The following is a 20,095-nucleotide window of genomic DNA, read 5'->3' as shown; positions in this document are numbered from 1 at the left end:
TATTGGAGGACAGCTCAAGACACTTGGACTATTCACGCCTGCCCGGATTAATCTTTTAGGTTAAATGGGGCCCCGGTCATTGAGTTTTCATGTATTTGTAATTTAGCTAGTAAGATTTTGGTTAGTGTTTGTGATTGTATTTATATGTCTTTGAAACTGTGCATTTTAGGTGAGCTATTGAATGCTTTGAGCTACAGAAGGGGGATTATCTGATCTAGAATTAGATTCTGTTTCTTATCCAGCCATTTGAGCACACCTCAGAGAGAAAAGATATTACATTGATTGCAACACTGTATTCACAAATCAATTGATTTATCTATTTATTTATCTGTATAATTGCTAGTGATTGTCAATTGCTCTTGATTGCCTTAATTTAAAAGGACTGGATCCTTGGTTGCATGGGAATGTAAATTATAAATTATTGTTATATTGACCTTGTGTATTATCATATTTGGTAAAATAAATTCTCTAGCATGGCCATGTACACAAGCGTTGTTGTGTTCCTGTGTACTGTCTAGTTTAAAAAATTTATTGTTGTAAGTTGGTTTAATTATTGATTGGTTGATTACTTTTGACACTTAAAAGGATTTTGAACTTAGTAAACTACCCAAAAGTTCTTGGTTAGTAGTTAACTATATAGCCTGAGTTATCTAGTCATATCATCAACTGATAAGGGGTATGTGAGTTCTATGCTAAACTGGGTAACCATTTACTACTACTGATTATAAGTGAACTTGCTGATAATAGTATTATTGTTGTTGTCATTGTGGAGTAATATTTGGTTTGAATTTGGTAAGCTATTAGCCGCCCAGCTGATTGTTTCTTTTTATTATCTCATCCAAAATATCATCCCATGAGTACAGGAGAACTTCCTTGTTGGACCCTGTTTAAATTCTACTCTACAACACGGTGGCGCCCATAATAAACACTAAGAACATTCAGTTTGGGTTATTTAGTAAGGTGTAAGCTTTGAGTTGGACCACCCCTTCTCCCTGAGAAAGCTGAGGCAAATTTGGGAAAGGTTACGAAAGGTTACAATGACATTTACAAGTTTCCTGAAACATGAATATTTTTCTAGTATATCAAAATCAGTGAGTTTAATCTTCTCTGTGGTTGCTAGAACGTTTAGAGGATTTGGCCTTATTTCAAGAGTGTCATCATCAATAACAGGTGTGAATTTTGGCTTAGGCCAAGAATCTGACGATGACTGTAACCATTCCGGTCCATTCCACCATAAATGATGAGTCACAAGTTGAGAGGGTGAAAGACCACGAGTGGCGCAATCTGCCGGGTTGTCTTGAGATTTGACATAATTCCATGAGTGAGGAGAGACCAATTCTTGGAGTTCTGAAATACGATTGGCAATGAAGACTTTCAAGCGGTATGGAAGAGTACGTATCCAGGTTAGGACAATTGTGGAGTCACACCAAGCATAGATTGATTCAATCTTCATATGAGCAGAGAGTATGTTTGAAGAATATTGAAGAAGTTTTCCCAGTAAGTGAGCGCCACAAAGTTCAAGCCGTGGCAGAGAAATTCTTTTCAAAGGAGCGACTTTTGATTTAGAGACGATGAGATAGAGCCTTGTATTCTCTTGAGAGTCAGTGACACGAAGGTAGACAACAGCAGCGTAGCCTTTCTCTGAAGCATCGCTGAAGCCGTGGAGTTGCACAGCCGTATGCAGAGAAGTAGAAATGTAGCGTGGAATTCTTAATTCTTGAATTATTGGGAGTTCTTCTAAGAATAAATGCCACTTGGTTCTAACATCATTTGGAACAGGTTCATCCCCAGTTAGCCCTGTTGTCCAGAGATACTGAATAAGTGTTTTTGCCCAGAAAATTACGGGTGTAAGAAATCCTGGTAAATCGTACAGTTTAGCGATTGTAGATAATATTCTTCTCTTTGTAAGTATAGCACTTATTTCAACATCCTTAACCTTGTAAGAAAGCATGTCAGACTCTGGGGTCCATTTTAGACCTAGGACACTGAAGAAGGCTTCACTATTTTCAGTTAACTCCACTGGAGTCTCTTTGTGTTCAATTGGGACTTGGTCCAATAGTTGGGGTGCGTTGCTAATCCATTTTCGGAGTTCAAAACCTCCTCTAGCGAGCAAGTTCTTGAGTTCATTCTGTGCAGACAAAGCTTCATCAAGACTTTCTGCTCCAGCGATGATGTCGTCATAAAATATTGATTTAGTTAGAATCTCAGACGCCTTGGGGTATGAATGACCCTCATCTTTGACCAATTGTTGTAATGTTCTGATCGCAATGAACGGGGAACAGTTGAGACCGTAGGTGACGGTATTTAGCTTTAAGACTTGAAGGGATTCATCAGGATTGGATCGCCAAAAGATTAACTGATATTTCTTGTCATCTTCAGCCACCAGAATCTGGCGATACATCTGTCGTATATCACAAGTGAACACAAACTTGTGACACCTAAAGTACAGCAAGACATCACTAATATCATTCTGCAACTTAGGGCCAGGCATGAGGATATCGTTTAGGGAGACGCCATTATTTGTTTTGGAACTACCATCAAATACGACTCGTATTTTGGAATTAGGGGGATTCTCCTTAAATACTCCATGATGGGGTAAATAGTAACATTCACCAGAAAGGGGTTGCTCACATGCACTCATGTGACCTGATTTGATGTAGTCATCCATAAATTCGGAGTATAAATCTTTGAATTCGGACTGAGCAGCAAATTTTATTTCCATCGCTTTAAGTTTAAGTTGAGCTGTACTACAAGATTCACCTAATAGTGGATGATTTGGTCTTTTCGGTAACTTAACAACATATCGACCAGAGTTATCACGTGTATGGGTTCTTTCAAAATGCTGTAAGCAGAGAACATCTTCTTCTGACTGAGTCTTGACACATGTCGGGGGTTCTTCGATTGACCAAAACCTTTGAAGTGAACTGTGAAGGTCTCCATCATGTGTAGTGAGAAAAGAAACAGTTTTTGGGATTGATAACTCAGATGTAGCAACAGGAGCTATGCCCATTACAACAAATCCGAATATAGTTCCTAAAACTTGGGGCAGGTTATGGCCTAAGAAGTGCTGCTCACCAGTCAGTGAGAGAGCGAATAAATCAGCTCCGATCAATAGATCAATTTCTCCAGGTTTGTCAAAACAGGGGTCTGCAAGAACAAAATCATTTAAGGATCCCTTCACTTGAGGTGAGACTGGGATCTGAGGCAGTGGTGACGTGATACGATTCAAAACCAAGCATGGATGATGGTAGGCTAAGCGTTGACCATTAACTGCAGATTATATCAATGTTCACTATTCCTCTAGAATGAATTAGTGAGCCAGAAATTCCTTGGATTTCATCATGTGCTCGAGTACGGGAGGCACTGATGAGCTGAACAGCTCTTTCAGATATCAATGTAAGTTGAGATGCAGAGTCGAGCACAGCACGGAGTACAGTTTGCTGACCATCTTTGGAAAACACCTGAACTAAACATGTTCCAAGTAAAATTGTTGTTTTAGTTGGGTTTAACTGGCTAGACAATCCTACAAGAGCACTTTTATTCACTGGTGCGGTGACATGGCTTTGGGGTGCGCTATTTGTAGGCGGCTTACCATATTTTTTTTCAAAAACCTTGGTTGGGTAACTTGGCTGCTGTTGTGTGGGAGTTGAGTCATGTAAGAGAGTGTGATGTCGCTTTGAACAAATTCGACACACTCTATGAGAAGGACAGTTATTAGTATCATGTAGATGGCCTAGGCAGTTGGCGCATAGATTATTTTTACAAGTGAATTCAACTCTATCACCTCTACTTTTAGCCTGAAAGGCTTGACACTTGTATATATTGTGATCGGATGCTTGACAAAACTTACAAGTGTTAGTCACTGTGACGAAAGCTGTTTTAGCTTGAGAGGAGTAAGGTTTACTATCTCGAAGAGGTTTAGGCCTATAACTATTAGATTGAGTCTTTTGCACTGAAGGGTATCTTGCGTTAGCTGAGGGACCAAGACCGATACTAGCTCCTTCTAATCGTTTAAATTCTCTTTCAAGGAATTGAATTAGATCATTTACTGCAGGTATGTCATTGTTTGTGATGCGAGAATCCTCAAAAGATTTTCTTAAATCAGTAGGTAACTTTTTCAAAAGCGTTAGGACAAGCAGAGTATTTTCAGCTGTTATGTCATGGTTGAGATTTTTCAAAACTTGAGTGTTCTCTTTATAAACTGTGAGAAAATGTTGGAGACTTTTGAGAGAACCACTACTTATGCATGGCAAATCAATGATTTTTGTAACAAGCTGAGTTACAACACGCCTTTTGTTATCATAGCGATCCTTAAGCAGCCTAAGTGCAACATCAAAGTTTTCTGCAGTTATGCTTAAGCTCTTTACTAAATCTAAGGGTTCACCACTTAAAGAACTAAGCAGATATTGGAACTTACTCACAGGGGCCAAAGTTTCATTCCTATTAATAGAAGCCTCAAAAATATTGTAGTAGCTAACCCATTCTTCGTAGTTACCGCTGAATTTGGGCAACTCAAATTTGGGCAGTCGCAGAGATGGTTGGGTGGGAGGTGTTCCTTCTTTAGTTTTAGCAGGTAACACTATTTTCAAGTCACTGATCAGAGAAATGTACAAGTCCGAAATTTCATCTTGCATAGAGCATGCTTCAGTTTCGTCATAATCAGAACCAGGATCATCATAAACCACTTTATCGAATAAAGCTTTAAAATCAGAGAATAAACCTCTAACTTCATCATCATAGTTGTGTAAGCGCTGAATGGAAACAACATTTAATGATTGAGTTTCTGAGAGAGTAATTTGGGCTGACACAAACTTGCTTATTTTCTGAAGCCTATTTTTGACAAGTTTTGCCTTTTTCTCTAGTGTAGAGAATCTCATTTTAACAGACCATTTATGTAATCAATAGAGTAAGCTATAGGCCTAAGTTTATCATAAGTTTAGGCCTATGTAAATATTCCCAACAACTAAATATCAAAATAACTCCAAGTCTTAGACCTAACAATAATGCAAATTAATAGCTCAGAATAAATCAATTCATTTACATTCACTCTATAAGAAATAATGAATGTAAAATTATATTTCACTTTACCATCAAACCCAGGATAGACATAGTAAATAAAGGTAAAGTCTATTTAACACAAGTCATTTCATTTGAATCAGTATTTTCGCAGAATATATTGAGTAGGGAAGTATTTATTATGAGCAATATCCTTAATGTAGACAAGAATCGATTCAACCACTAATATTTCGTTTAATATTCACACAAAACAATATTTTCCAAGATGTAAATAAACTTGAAGGTTACGTTTATATTTTGATTCAATTCACACAGCTGTATGTAGCTGGAGTGTGTTTTATATTCAGTCAGCTGATTTCCTGTGCTTGAAACTGAGTTTTACATATGATCAATTTGAAGAAGCAATATCATTGGGCGATTTATTCTGTTTTACGAATCTCGACGCTCATTGGTTCTTGCGACGTGCAGACTGTAGGCAGAGCGCTCTAGTGGAGAAGTTCGCTACCAAGGTGCATCGCAAGGACAGAAAATATAAAATGGCTGACTTTCTGATAAGTGAAAATATGTTAGAAAATTAAGGACGAAACAAAGTGCAGACAAAAATTATTGTTAATGACAATAATTGATATGGTGAATTGATTGAGAAACTTAGAGAAAATATTAAATATCCTAACTAATTCCTGATTTCAAATAACTATTTGAAAGGAAATATGACGTGATTTATGTAGCAGTGGGAGGACATGAACATGAAACTAACATGAAATATTCACGTCTGAGATGGCACAGGGGAATGAAATAAAATATTATTTATTCACCAAAAATAGTAATGGGAAATACAAATGCTGCTCTAATTATTTAGAGAAGTGACACTTTTAAGAGTTTAGTTGTACAATTTTAACAGTTACAGTAGCTAGGCTAATAAAAGCACAATATATTATTAATGATAATATTTTCATCCGGCTCGAAGGACCAGCGGATGGGGGGTAAACTTGCCTAAAAATGTTCAAATGGACTGTATTTTGAAAGAGCAATATTAAAAACTTGTCACTAATTATTTAACAGATATAATGAGATTGATGAGGTACCTTCCTTTTAACTGAAGTGTTGAGAAGACGAAGCCGGTAGACGTACACGAGTTTCTTCTGCTGGCCAGCTATTGCGTATTGCTCGTACACAGACCAGGACCGGCAGTAGTAGTGTTTCACTTCACAAATGTTCAATAGTTCACTTTTAATATGTGTCACTAATAATAATTAAATATACTTTGGGGTTAAGAGATGAGAGCAGCAATTGGGAGTTAATTGTGCCGGGGACATGTTAGTAGTTGCATGAATGCAAGAGAACTGGGGCGAGATTGGGGTTTCCAGACATCACGTGACAGGACAAAGGTTATTGTATGATATGAAACGTCTGGAAATATCTAGGTAGCGCTTGAATACGGAACAGTATGCTTACTTTACATTATGATGCGCACAAGATTTTATTCAGTCAAAGGTCACATTTTCGATTCATTCACTAACTGGAATCATAAACCTGATCTCATATTTACAAATAGCTTTTGAACAAGGATGAATATATATATATATATATATATATATATATTTTTTTTTTTCGTCTGCAAGATGGCGGTGAGTGAAGACTTGGATTGTGGCAGCTGCCGAATATTATTTAAAAGTAATGACAGATCACTGCGATGCGGTGGCATTTGTGGATTAAAATTTCATTTTAAATGCGCCAACTTACTGGTTAAAGAGTTTGATGTGATTAATAAACTTTCAAGTAGTGTTTTCTGGTACTGTGAAAAGTGCCGCCTTGACATGAGGGAAACTTGTAACGAAGATTCAACTGCCGACATGGACAAGACTCTGCTAAGAAAACTCTTTAATGTAGTGAATGGTTTAGTGACTACTAATTTGACAATTACAAGTAAATTGGACTTAGTTTTGAGGAGCTATGATGAACTTCGATCTAAACTTTCACAACATAACCTAAATCAGCCATCCCAACCTCAAGACGTTAAAAAATCGACTCAATCGGTTATCACCGATGTTGTAAACGATAACGTGGGTATTAAGGACTCTATTAATTGTGTCCCAAGTTACTCAGAAATCACAATGAAGAAACCCATCCAAAAAACGGCTGTTCAGGAGAGTAGCAACATAAATAGGCCTAGGCTTCAGTCTGGTGGGTTTATGCTTAAGCACAATGAATTAGAGCTTAAACCAACAAATAAATCAAGATTGGGTCAAAAGTCTGTTGACGACAAGCATAGCAACATTCAACACAATAGATCTGTGCGTGGAAGTAATAAGTTTATTACAGGGAGCCTGCAAACTTCTGATAAGACTCATAACCTTAAATCTGTGGAGAGAAGTGTAGCTCTTTTTGTTTCTAGGCTGAGTCCTTCAACTGGACCAAGTGACTTAACGGACTACCTTAAAGGGCATTACCAAGAAGAGGAGTTCACCGTAGAAAAACTTAACTCTAGATATCCGGATAAGTACTCGTCGTACAAAGTGGGAGTGCCCTACAAACTAATGAACGATATCTTTACTCCAAATTTTTGGCCAAGCGATGTTTTTGTTTCAAAATTCGTGAACAAGAGATACAAGACTCCAGCTGGTAAAGCTGAACATAGTGAAAGTTTTCATAATGTTAATAGTACTGAAAACAAGGACCAGTCGGTTTTTTTAGGGTTTCCCAGTCCGAAGGGGTAGGCCTAGCTTCAGCTTTAGCAGTACAGTCGAGCCCTAGTCTAGAGGGTCAGCAGGCTAATTTAAACAAAATATCAATATTTTATAGTAATATTCAAAGTTTAATCAACAAAATTGACGAATTGGACATGCTGTTCAAGGTGCAACATTTTTCAGTATTGTGCTTTAGTGAACATTGGCTTAATAGCAGCAACTACGATATTTATAACCTTGAAGGTTATAGCCTGGGGAGCATCTTTTGTCGCTCAAGCATTATCCACGGTGGTGTGGCAATTTATATCTCCAATGTTACTGACTTCGAAGTTTTGGATACATCCTCCTTCTGTATTGAACTTCACTTTGAAATATGTGCTGTGAAGCTAATCAACTTTAAGATTATAGTATTATCCCTATACAGATCTCCTGCTGGTGACATGACAATTTTCCTGCAACAACTTGAAGCTACACTGAGTTATTTCACTAAGTTTGAAGCCAAAGTTGTTATGTGTGGTGACTTCAATGTAGATGTTCTTAAGAACGATAGTAATTGTTCACTTCTTCATAATGCGCTTCAGTTAGTCGGTTGTCGATGCACGGTCTGGGAACCTACTCGAGGACCTGCTTGCCTAGATAATGTTGTAACGAATGTGAAACAGTGTATGATTTCGGCGAATGTTGTTAAACTTCCTTTGTCAGATCATCATGTCATTCTTACTGATATGCTCTTTCCCAGTGAAGTTGACAAGAAAAAAGCAACTCGCCCTAATGTTATTGTGAGACCTATAACCTATAACAAAATGGAACTTTTCAAAGAACAGTTAGCCCTTATTAACTGGGAGAGCCTACTCTATAACAAAAATACCAATACAATTTGTACTACAATTTTTAATGTATTAATTGGTATTATGAGCTGGTGTTTCCCCAAAAGGTCGTCAAATCACTTATCTACTCCTAAGGGTAAATCAGGCATCTGGTATACCCCCCAGCTTGAAGCACAGAAGAACTACGTTATGTCCCTGTACATAATAGCAAACAATACCAAGAGTGCTACCGATCGAAGGGCTTACGTAGCAGCAAGAAACTTGTACAAGCAAGCCATTCAAAATGCCAAAAGGGCTTCTAACGAGAACTTCATAGAGTCTGCTGCCAACAAGACCAAGGCTGCATGGCAAGTGGTGAGAGATGAACTTCATGCTGCTCCGAGGGAAAGAGGTCAACCTACTGCAGAGGTCTACAGCAGGTTTCTCATGGAGGTCATCCCCCAGATACGTAATGCCATCCCTCCAGTAACCACAACGGCTGAAGATCTTCTGAGGAATAAAGTGCTAAGTGTAAAGCAGAGCTTTGTGTGGCAAAATGTTGAGCCTAGTGCAGTGTTGAAAGTGTTAACCAGCTTGAAGTCATCCAAAACCAAGGATATATATGATATGTCCAACGATCTCTTGAAATATGTTGCAGATGTTGTAATTTTGCCCTTAACTTTGCTTGTTAATTCTTGTTTGAGCGAAGGAATCTTTCCAGACGAATTGAAGTTATCCAAACTCATACCTATCTATAAATCTGGGGATGTAAAGGAGGCAGCCAGTTACAGGCCGATATCTGTGGTTCCCGTCATTGCCAAGGTTGTGGAAGTGGTAATGAAAACTCAGGTTAGTGACTACTTTGAATCCAATGGTTTAATTTCTTCTGATCAGTTTGGCTTTAGGCCTAGTATGTCAACGGCCGACGCGGTCGGGGTCCTTGCTTCCTCAGTAATTGAGGGTTTTGAGCGAGGCTTAGCCACTCGAGCTTCGTTATGTGACCTGAGCAAGGCCTTCGACTGCGTTGACCGGGACATACTATTGAAAAAACTTGAGTATTATGGGGTAGTCGGTCCTCAAATCAAAATTTTTGAATCCTATCTAACAAATAGGCGACAAAAAGTTAGTGTTAAGGGTTCAATGTCAGTCGCTACCCAGGTTGAGTACGGTATACCGCAGGGCTCGGTCCTGGGCCCATTCCTATTTTTGGTTATGGTTAACGACTTGCCTGATAATGTCTCTGCTAGTACTGTCATGTTTGCTGATGATGCGACCTTTTTTAGAAGCGAGAAAAATGTTAATGACCTTTGTTGCACCATGAATGAAGTAGTTCTTAAAGAGGCAGCTGAATGGTATGCAGCTAACAAATTTCTCCTTAACTTGAATAAGACACAGAATATAACTTTCTCTCTAGACGTAAGAGCACCGAAAGAGGCAGATGATGACAGTAGCGTTAAACTTTTAGGTGTCCATCTTGATCCTAAGTTAGTTTGGGATACTCATGTTGCTGAGGTTTGTTCAAAGCTGTCCAAAGTTGTTCACATGTTGCGTCGCCTTAGATTTAGCCTACCTAGTCATTACTTAAGATCTTGTTATTTTGCTTTTTTTCATAGTGTTTTGCTCTATGCTATTTTGTACTGGGGCAATAGTTCAAAAATAAGTGAAGTTTTAGTGATCCAGAAAAAGGCTGTGAGGATTTTATTTAATGTAGACCCTGATGAGCACTGTAGGCCCTTGTTCAAACAAGCCAAGATTTTAACTGTGATAAATGTATATATTTTTGTGTGTTTATGTTATGTTAAGAAGAATTTAGATAACCTCACTTTGTCAAACCAAATCCACAACCATTTCACAAGATCTAGTCATCATATTTATAGGCAACATTGTAGGTTAAGTAAAACCCTCAAGTCTTTCAATGTTCTTAGTATTAATTTGTTTAACAAACTGCCTCATAGCGCAAAAGAAGTTAGTAATAGTAAATTTGAGAGAGTTTTGTCTGATTGGTTAGTGGAAAACCCCATGTATAGTGTTAACGAGTTCTTGAAAATGACTTTCAACGATTCAATGTTACCATTCTGTGTTAAGGTCTAGGCCTATACATCTGTTTATTTTTAAGTAGGCTAAGATATTGTAAAAATGTGACTTTGCCCATTGCATGTACATGTTTAACGGCAATAAACGATTCTTATTCTTATTCTTATTCTTATAAATATACTCCCCCGCCACAAGACTGTGATCTGGGATAAAACTAAGGTTACGTAAGCTTCTTCATCTACTTTGGGAATCTTCTGTAAACCCGTGTTGGGATAAAGTAACAACATAAGTTAAGTCAACGAAATATCCTTTATGAAATCTCGGTAACTTCTTGTAACCAAGTTTTATCCCTTTGATCTTGTATGAAAAAGCAACAGATAGTTGCCAAATCATAAGTTATAGTCGATAGATGAACCTGTGTCTTCTGGTCTAAATCCTGTTCTCCTAACAATAAGGCTGCAATGCTCACTGTAGTGTTATGCAACGGATGATTACAGTAATAAAGTTAAGATATTCTAACACGGACATTTTTTTCTGATTAGGCTGGGTTATATATTTTTCTCTGTAATTCTACTATAAGACAAACGATATCTATGTTGACCTATCTATGTTGACCTGTATTGTATCTTGTTTGACACACAGTGACAGATTACATGCTGCCTGATAACACTGAGGTCAGGTAATTACATTATCATTGCAAAACTACTCTTGCTGTATGACACAACTCCATGTTATTGTCACTCGTTACTCTGTGTTGATCTGTAGTGTATCTTGTGTGACACACATTGGCAGATTACATACTGCCTGATGACACTGAGGTCGGGTAATTACATTATCATTGCAAAACTACTCTCGCTGTATGACACTACTCTATGTTATCGTCACTCGTTACTCTATGTTGACCGGTATTGTATATTGTTTGACACACATTGGCAGATTACAGATAACACTGAGGTCGGGTAATTACATTATCATTGCAAAACTACTCTCGCTGTATGACACTACTCTATGTTATCGTCACTCGTTACTCTATGTTGACCTGTATTGTATCTTGTTTGACACACATTGGCAGATTACATACTGCCTGATAACACTGAGGTCGGGTAATTACATTATCATTGCAAAACTACTCTCGCTGTATGACACAACTCTATGTTATCGTCACTCGTTACTCTATGTTGACCGGTATTGTATCTTGTTTGACACACATTGGCAGATTACAGATAACACTGAGGTCGGGTAATTACATTATCATTGCAAAACTACTCTCGCTGTATGACACTACTCTATGTTATCGTCACTCGTTACTCTATGTTGACCGGTATTGTATCTTGTTTGACACACATTGGCAGATTACAGATAACACTGAGGTCGGGTAATTACATTATCATTGCAAAACTACTCTCGCTGTATGACACTACTCTATGTTATCGTCACTCGTTACTCTATGTTGACCTGTATTGTATCTTGTTTGGCACACAGTGACAGATTAGATACTGCCTGATGACACTGAGGTCAGGTAATTACATTATCATTGCAAAACTACTCTCGCTGTATGACACTACTCTATGTTATCGTCACTCGTTACTCTATGTTGACCGGTATTGTATCTTGTTTGACACATGGTGACAGATTACATACTGCCTGATAACACTAAGGTCGGGTAATTACATTATCATTGCAAAACTACTCTCGCTGTATGACACAACTCTTTGTTACTGTGGTTAGTTTCTCTATGTTGATCTTACTCTACTCACAGTGACATATTGCATTCTGTCTCACACTTCAGAAATCCCATAGCATACACTAATCTTGCAATCACAGTCAATACAATACAATACAATACAATACAATACAATACAATACAATGCAATACAATACAATACAATACAATACAATACAATACAATACAATACAATACAATACAATACAATACAATACAATACAATACAATACAATGCAATACAATACAATACAATACAATACAATACAATACAATACAATACAATACAATACAATACAATACAATACAAAATACAATACAATACAATACTATACTATACATGAAGACAAATACATTTTTAAATGTTTAAGGATTTTCGTTATATTGATATAAGGATTATTGACAAATGATAATTACATGCAAACACAATAACAGAATTTCGTTAATACCGACAAAGTTTATGCCATTTTACTATATTCTTTGTTGTAAAAAAAACTTTTTACTTTTTTCTACAGTTACCTGGCAAAGTGGGCTTCCTTGTACTGATTATAGCACGCAAAGTAGCTAATAGCTGCATTTAATTACTTTCGCCGCACTAATTTTTGTCGCACTTCACTACTCCAACTAAATAACACAAAAAGGTGTGCTTTTATAAGACACGTAATAATTATACGCTTGAAAACAGGTTGGCAGCACTTAAAAATACTACGACTACGATCAGCAGATGCAGCGTTTTCCAATTCCTTCAAAGCTTGGTTGTTACCTAACCTAAAACGTGTAACAATATGTTGTAGGCTAAAACGTGTTAGGTTTCACCAAGCAAAGTGTTTGAAAGAAGAATTATTTATATGTTTTATAGTAACTGCAGGAAACATATAATGTGTACCACGAGCGCAAATGCCTTTGCTGCACTCAAAAAACATTCCATACTAGCCTACGGCTCGTGCGTAAACATTTCTGTAACGTGCAGGAAAGTGCCACTTCACACACTAGTTACACTAATAGCAATAGAGCTTAGTTGAAATATTACAGAAATATAAACGATCAATGAGAAAGCAACGTTTTTACAATGCTATAACGGTATGAGGTCACACCATTATTTGTGTACGATAAACATACGTAATGCATTGTTTAGGTAAAGTTGATCGAACATATTATATAATGGGCGAACAACCAACGCATACTTTTTTACAACAATCAAATTATATTCTTATAATATACAACTCACATTTTGTGTGTGAAAATATTCCAGATTCCCATGTCCCCATACAAAATATAAGAGTAGTAGAGCCAATACTTAATGTTTCACAATTTTATATAACTTAAATTAAATTACAAATCTCTTTACACCTGCCTTAAAAGTATAATTTTATACTTTAAAATGTGATACAAATCACAAAGTAAATATTGTATGGCAAAGCAAATAGTGTTTGGTGCAGTAACTGCCAATGTTATGGGCACAGATGCTCCTCTAAGTCTTGATTTATTGACTCTGGTTAAAACTCGGCCATAAACCGTCTCAATAGCTTGTGTTGGAAATCTGTTATAACTTGGAGGAGTGTTTGTTTTTTAATATTTCAAGAGTTCAGTTCTTTTCCCAATTGAAAAGTCAGGGTTTAAAATAACAATTGAGCCCACTACTTTCTATTTTTTGTGGAATAATATGGTGAAATTTACCCACAAGATATTTTAATGTTTCATATTTCAATGCTAAGTTTTGAATAGTAAAAAATACACTCAACTTTAATGACTGTATTAAAAAAAACTGCAAGCAAATTTTTACAAAGAAACATATTTAATACTTATAACTATTTGTTTTACCTGTTTGTTTCTTTATACCTGAGTGAATACCATTGGTTTTATTGGTATACAATTATTTTATTCAGACACAAAACACGATATCTATAAACTTTAGTTGTTTTTTTCTTGTAACATACATTTGGTTTTGTAACCATTTAACATCTTATTATGTAGTTTACCTTTTACTTAAATTATACATAAATAAACAAGAAGTTGCCTTACTAAGTAAAAAATTTTTTGGGCGTCTATTTTAAAATTTGCTGTAATCCAGGAGTTTTATTGGGAAGGATATGAGTCTACTTGTCGAGCATGGTTGGTAGGCCTAATAACATGGTAGAAGCTGCCCACTAAAGCATCAGGTAAAGGTTTGGTGGAGGAATACGACAATATCAGGGCTTAAAACAGTCACCAGATTGTAATGTTAAATAGGCTACCTGTAAATCTTGGTTTTTACTCATAAAAGACTTAAAAAGAAAACTAGTTAGCCTATCTTATTAAAATAATTACGTGTTTAGTTGGGTTTGTTGCAGTAAAGTATATTTGCTTATGTTGATCAATAATCCATCTTTTTCAGAATAATAGAAATCAAACTACCTGTATTGGTAGGTTAGTTAAAACTTTAATATAGTTGCAAAACAGTTATGTACTTTATTTAATTACATAGGCCTAGTTTACTATTTAAAACAATAACTGGCAGCTTGAGGTTATTCTCAGATTATTTTTGTCCTAAAGCATCAAAAAAGATATACTACTTTACATTCTTAAACAACTGCAGCCTAATATTCATGAACTTTATAACTTTTCTGTCTCTTGTTTAATTTAATGAATTTTTAATTTCACTCCATCATTATGTTCCCAACAGTTGATTGCAGTTGTGTGCCAGAAGTAGATGGTACAGCTTCCAATTTTGAATCTGAAAAAAACCAAATATACTTTTATCTTTACCAAAGATAGAGAGGAAGAGAATCTATATACAAAAGTTCACGGCACTTAGGTCTAAAAAATAATATTTTGCAGATAAACACAGAACACAACTAACTATTATGTGATTAATTATTAATTATTAAATGATTAATTATTAAATTGTTAATTATTTATGACTTATCTATTCATCGTATAATCTTAATCTTAAAATGTTCTGTTTTAAAAATTTCAATTACATGAGCACAGAATACTTATGGCATCCAATTATAATTTATATTATTTATTTCTAATTTATAATAAATTTATAATTTATTGCAGTTATGGCAAGGTTATGTATTACGAAGCATCAGAAAAATTACCATACCTTTGGTATAGTATTAATTCAATGAATCACCTAACAGATTTTGCCAACTGCTATGCATTTCTTAATTTTACAAGGAAAAAAATCTAAAATAGTGTTTTAGCAGCGCAGTTAACTTAATATACAAGTAAAGTTCTGTGCATAGTCCGCCATGTCAGTAGTAAATTGCACTATAATACCAGGATCAAATTATTCTAGCCTCTCAAAATTACAAAACATTGCTTAGTTGATCATATTTGATTATGTTTTATGATATTTTTGTGTATTCTTATGTATATACTGAGGAGCTTTTTCAAAATTTTTGATAGTTTACCTTTTTGTTTGAGGAATATTTTCAAAATGTTATTGACAGGCGCTTCAACTGTCAAATGCAGAACTGCAGCTAATAGATAACTGATCACAAAGTCTGCGGAGAACAAAAACCACTGTAAACAAAAGAAAGTTACCATCATCAATGTACCAAGTGGAACTCCATATAGGACGTTAACTATTAGAAATATGAAAATCGATTCTAATGCATTTTATAAGATTTCCATAAGATTCATATTTAGGTATATTAACATTATTTGAATTTGTTTTACAGTTCCTCAATAGTTACATTGAAAATTCTCATTTTAGTTGTTTAAAGAAGTCCCTATTTAAGTTTGTGGTTTTGTCAAAATGATTTACCCTTGGAGTTGCATTTTATTAAATTTATTATGTTGTAATCGATTTTGACATATGAATAAACTTAGGTTATTTATTAAAACTTATCAAATAGGTAATGGAATATTTTTTTGTTACGACCTTGTTTTATCAAAATACTTAGGATAGTATATTTAAAGATTTAAAAATATACAAGGTGCAATGCTTGCGTCAGTATGGGAGATTTGTATTCATTATACTGTTGAACTATATAACAGTATTTATGAATTTTATTTTATTTTACCGGGGGAAATATGCTACTTATAACTAGAAAATACATTATTTCCCAGAACATATAAGCGTTTTATCGTCAGACTTGTGCAAAGAAAAATAATCATACCAAACTCCTGGATGCAATAGTATAGTATTCGAATAGTTTATTTATTAAAGGGTTTCTCGTTTGTTATTTTTGCTGATCAAAAATATTTTGTACTTGAGATTGGATTGAAATTGGTTGCTGTATCTTAAACAAACATTAAGTACCTATCAGATTCGAACTAGTATGCCCTGACAATAATTTACCATATTAAAACTTGTTGATATATTATGCGAATATGATTTCTTTAAATTAATTATAATAGTACAAACCAAATATAAAATTTAAAAAGACTACACTATTATTTCCTACGACATATTTATTTAAAAACTAAGAACAAGATGAGAAACAAAATTACCTATGAAATTTGGCAAGATTGATTTGTTTACTTACCAAATTTAAGAAGTCAGTCGTGACTGCAGTTTTGGTACTGAATGCCTGGACATCTTGAACAAAGAAGTGGACAAGAAACGCACAGTAAGTGAGCCGAGATAACACAACCATTCCCGACCATCCCAGCAGAGAGTTCACGACACCTGGTAGGCAGAATCAGATGATTTTGAATCCGAATCTAGTATGAAACAACAAGAAGTCGTGTTTAAATCCTCTTACTATTCTTTCGTTTACAAGGTCATTTTCCAAAGTCCTTATTTTACTATTGCTTAAGGTACGTAATTGTACTTTTAAATTTACATTCTCTCCAGACGTAGGAGATCATAATGCATTTTATACAGAGATCTACAATGCAATTAATCAAATGCATTATGATTTTCTACGTCTAGAGAGAATGTAAATTAAATCCACGTTTACACCAAAGTTTACAACCAAAAGTTGACAACAAAAGTTTAAACTAAAAGTTTACAACTAAATGTTGCTCCGAACAAATTCTAGAATCAAGTGGGAGAGTTTTGTCGAAAACCAAAATCTGCTCCTCACTAATTTAGAGCATTTAGTGGAAAGCTTGTTTCCGAAGAATTTACTACCGCTCTACGTCACGCCCGGGGTGCGTGGAGGGGCCAAGGGGAACAGTTCTCCACTATTTTCCACAATTTGCTTGCGCAAAGAGCGTAGCAACTAATCTTCCACTTTTTGTTGTAAACTTTCTTTGATCTTTACCGACTCTCCCCGGATAATCAAAATGTTGTGAAGAACTTGTCTCTCCACTAGTGGACGACAGAAAAAATGGCTGTATTTTGTAGAAAAAGCAACTTGTTTCAGCAACTAAATATATATTATAGTAGAAAACTTAGTGGAAGACTTTGGTGTAAACGCGGCTTTTTAGGCAGTATTCTATGCTGCATGCTATAGCAGAAAGGTTTAAAACATATTTCCGAACTTGGCATTGATAGTGCAAAAAAACCCTTCATAATCTGTAAAACAGTACTTTTCTTATTCCTTCCCTCTCGAACTTCTGAGTTATTAGTCAATTAAGAAAGGAGACGAAAGATGTTATCTGGGTCTTAATCGTTATATTTGACATATATGCTCTTTTGTATAATAGGGATGGATTAAAATAAACATAACGCTAACCTTCAATTTTATTTGAAACCAACCGTTTGTGGTGTTTAGGAGAAGCTTTAAGACTAACATGTACACTTTCTGGATGTTCAAACATATCAAACATATCCTTGAGTGGTTCATGTTTGATTGAACTGCCTTAGATTCCTTAGACTAGCTAATCAATTGACTGGTTTCTAGTATAGTTTTAAATCGTCAAACGTCTAATTCAGGCCAGTTCCATTTAATATGGCCAGTATATCAAATATCATATTTTTATGTTTTAAGCTGTTTAATTAACAAGTCCGTAAAGGATACTTTATAAAGTTTTAGAAAAGCCTAAGGATCTCTATTTTTATGTGCTGACATATTTTGTTTGAAATAAAGTTGTATATAAGTATATATATAAAAAATAAAAACGTGTTAGTAAAGCTATCCTAACCTAACCTAAACTGTGAGTTTTCCACAGTTTTAATAGTGGCGGCCCTCTTCTGAAAAAAGACCCAAAAGTATATTTTACAAAATAAAATGTATACGTATACCTTTTAGTTTGATTTTACTTTATCTTTATATAGAGTTTTGTTTTAAAATTACAGAAATTAAGCTTTATCACTGACCGTCTTCTGGTTAAAGCTTAAAGGGGTTAACGATTTTTTTTACATTTGTTGAAAGATTTAATAAAACGTGTATCTTCCCATTCACATAGACCGCCTTTGCGTTAATCATAGTTTTCCTATAGTCACCTGTACCCTTGTTTATCAAACTTCTTACTAGGCACAATTTATATTTAAATTAATTGTCTTTTTTAGTAGGTAAAAACGAATAAATCTTCATCTTGCTTCAATATATATATATATATCTATATATATATATATATATATATATATATATATATAAAAAATTAAGCCCTCTTCAACACAGTTTCAACGAAACTTCTTAAATCATAAATAAAAAAAAAATGTGTTATTACTCATTATCCAAAAACCTCAAAATGGGGTGATCACTGAATTTTTATAAGTTAACTTTAGGAACAACTGACTGCAAAAGAGACAGCAGCACGTGGCAGAGGGCCTTATATATCCTAGGTATAGACAAATCTGTACAAGAAACTAACTAAACATCTGATTGGTTGTTGAGCCTTGCTTTGTCTTTTACATCAATGACTGAGCTAAACAGAAAATTGGCATGTCATTGTACATATGGTACACACCCGATAAAGTGGGCTTCCTTGCACAGATTATAGTATAGAAAGCCTTACTTTGGCGCACAGTTTTTTTTTACTTTGGCACACAGTTTTTACTTTGGCACACTATTTTTACTTTGGTGAACCCCAGTACCCCAACCAACAACACAAAACAGCGTACCTTATGCACGTTATCCGTGTACGCTTGAAAATAAGTTGGCAACACTTATTACGACTACGATCAGCTGGTTTAGCGTTTCTTATTTCGTTCAATGTTTGGATTCAACCTAACCTAAAAACGTGTAGTACAGTGTTTGAAATGCCAATTATTTATATGATTTATAGTAACCGTAGGAAAAATATCATGTGTAACACGAGTTCAAACTGCCTTTACCCACTACTTACACAAATAACTATAGCAAACAAGGAGTGAGCTGGTCTAGAACAGCCACCAGGATCCGAATCCACGAGATTGCTGTTGTGGATCCAAAGTACGTTGTACTATCCACAGTTTATTAGAGCCACTTTCTTGCGAAATTATATGTATATACAGTATTAAAAAAATTACGAGAAGCTCGGTAAAAACCCGTTTATGGTGTTTCCATTGAACTATCTTATACTTAACCTCCGTTTCCAGTAGAGCAGGCCAGTATGACCCATCCAACACCAAGAGACAGTGCAGGTCTGTGAAGGATGCCGTATGTAGAGTCTAGCCAAGGTGTGTACACATACTCGGGGTCTTGGAAAATAGACACGGACAACACTGAAGCGAGTATCAACAGTAAGGATGCGATCCATCCAGCCCACTTTTGAACCTAAAAACGTCAATTGTTGTTTATTATGTAGTATTTTATTTTGATTTATTAGGTAGGTAATAATTTTTGTAAATAATATCTCTGTATTTGGCTATGCCATAAATAAGGTTTTAGGATCCGCATAACGAATTTCTGTTATTTATATTTGTCCATCGTTCTATTTATGATACAAAATGTACCAACGTAAGGACTGTCTATTTTATATAGTTTAAATGATTTGTGAAAGCATTGGATTCATTTTGATCTAAC

The 20,095-nt window shown here is 35.3% G+C and overlaps 2 protein-coding genes across 2 annotated transcripts in view; both read right to left on the bottom strand.

Annotated features, from left to right (window-relative positions):
- Positions 1–952: 952 nt before the first annotated feature.
- LOC128997478 (uncharacterized) lies at positions 953–4,877 on the bottom strand. Its single transcript, XM_054423116.1, has 2 exons — positions 4,418–4,877; positions 953–3,147 (listed from the first exon to the last, which is right to left on the bottom strand). The coding sequence occupies exons 1-2, from the start codon at positions 4,875–4,877 to the stop codon at positions 953–955; spliced, it is 2,655 nt and encodes an 884-aa protein (XP_054279091.1).
- A 9,685-nt stretch (positions 4,878–14,562) lies between these two features.
- The window catches only part of LOC128997476 (nose resistant to fluoxetine protein 6-like), a 17,085-nt gene continuing 11,552 nt past the window's right edge, over positions 14,563–20,095 (bottom strand). Inside the window, exons 2-5 of the mRNA XM_054423115.1 lie at positions 19,657–19,846; positions 16,745–16,887; positions 15,665–15,776; positions 14,563–14,979 (exon numbers count right to left, since the gene is read on the bottom strand). Of these exons, the coding sequence (XP_054279090.1) occupies positions 14,903–14,979; positions 15,665–15,776; positions 16,745–16,887; positions 19,657–19,846 (522 nt within the window). The 3' untranslated portion in view covers positions 14,563–14,902. The remainder of the gene's footprint in view (positions 14,980–15,664; positions 15,777–16,744; positions 16,888–19,656; positions 19,847–20,095) is intronic.

The sequence above is a fragment of the Macrosteles quadrilineatus genome, unplaced genomic scaffold, assembly GCF_028750875.1.
Source record: "Macrosteles quadrilineatus isolate MER2022 unplaced genomic scaffold, UCM_ALF_1.0 Scaffold_6__1_contigs__length_79288215, whole genome shotgun sequence".
NCBI classification, from domain to species: domain Eukaryota; kingdom Metazoa; phylum Arthropoda; class Insecta; order Hemiptera; family Cicadellidae; genus Macrosteles; species Macrosteles quadrilineatus.
This window is presented reverse-complemented; position numbering and strand designations above follow the sequence as displayed.

Bases quoted from the DNA above. Each gene is read 5' to 3' on its own strand.
- LOC128997478 (XM_054423116.1), bottom strand. From the start codon at position 4,877: ATGAGATTCTCTACACTAGAGAAAAAGGCAAAACTTGTCAAAAATAGG. The intron at 3,148-4,417 runs GTAAGTTCCAAT...TTGTTCTTGCAG, and splicing joins TGAAACTTTGGCCCCTGTGA to ACCCCTGTTTTGACAAACCT.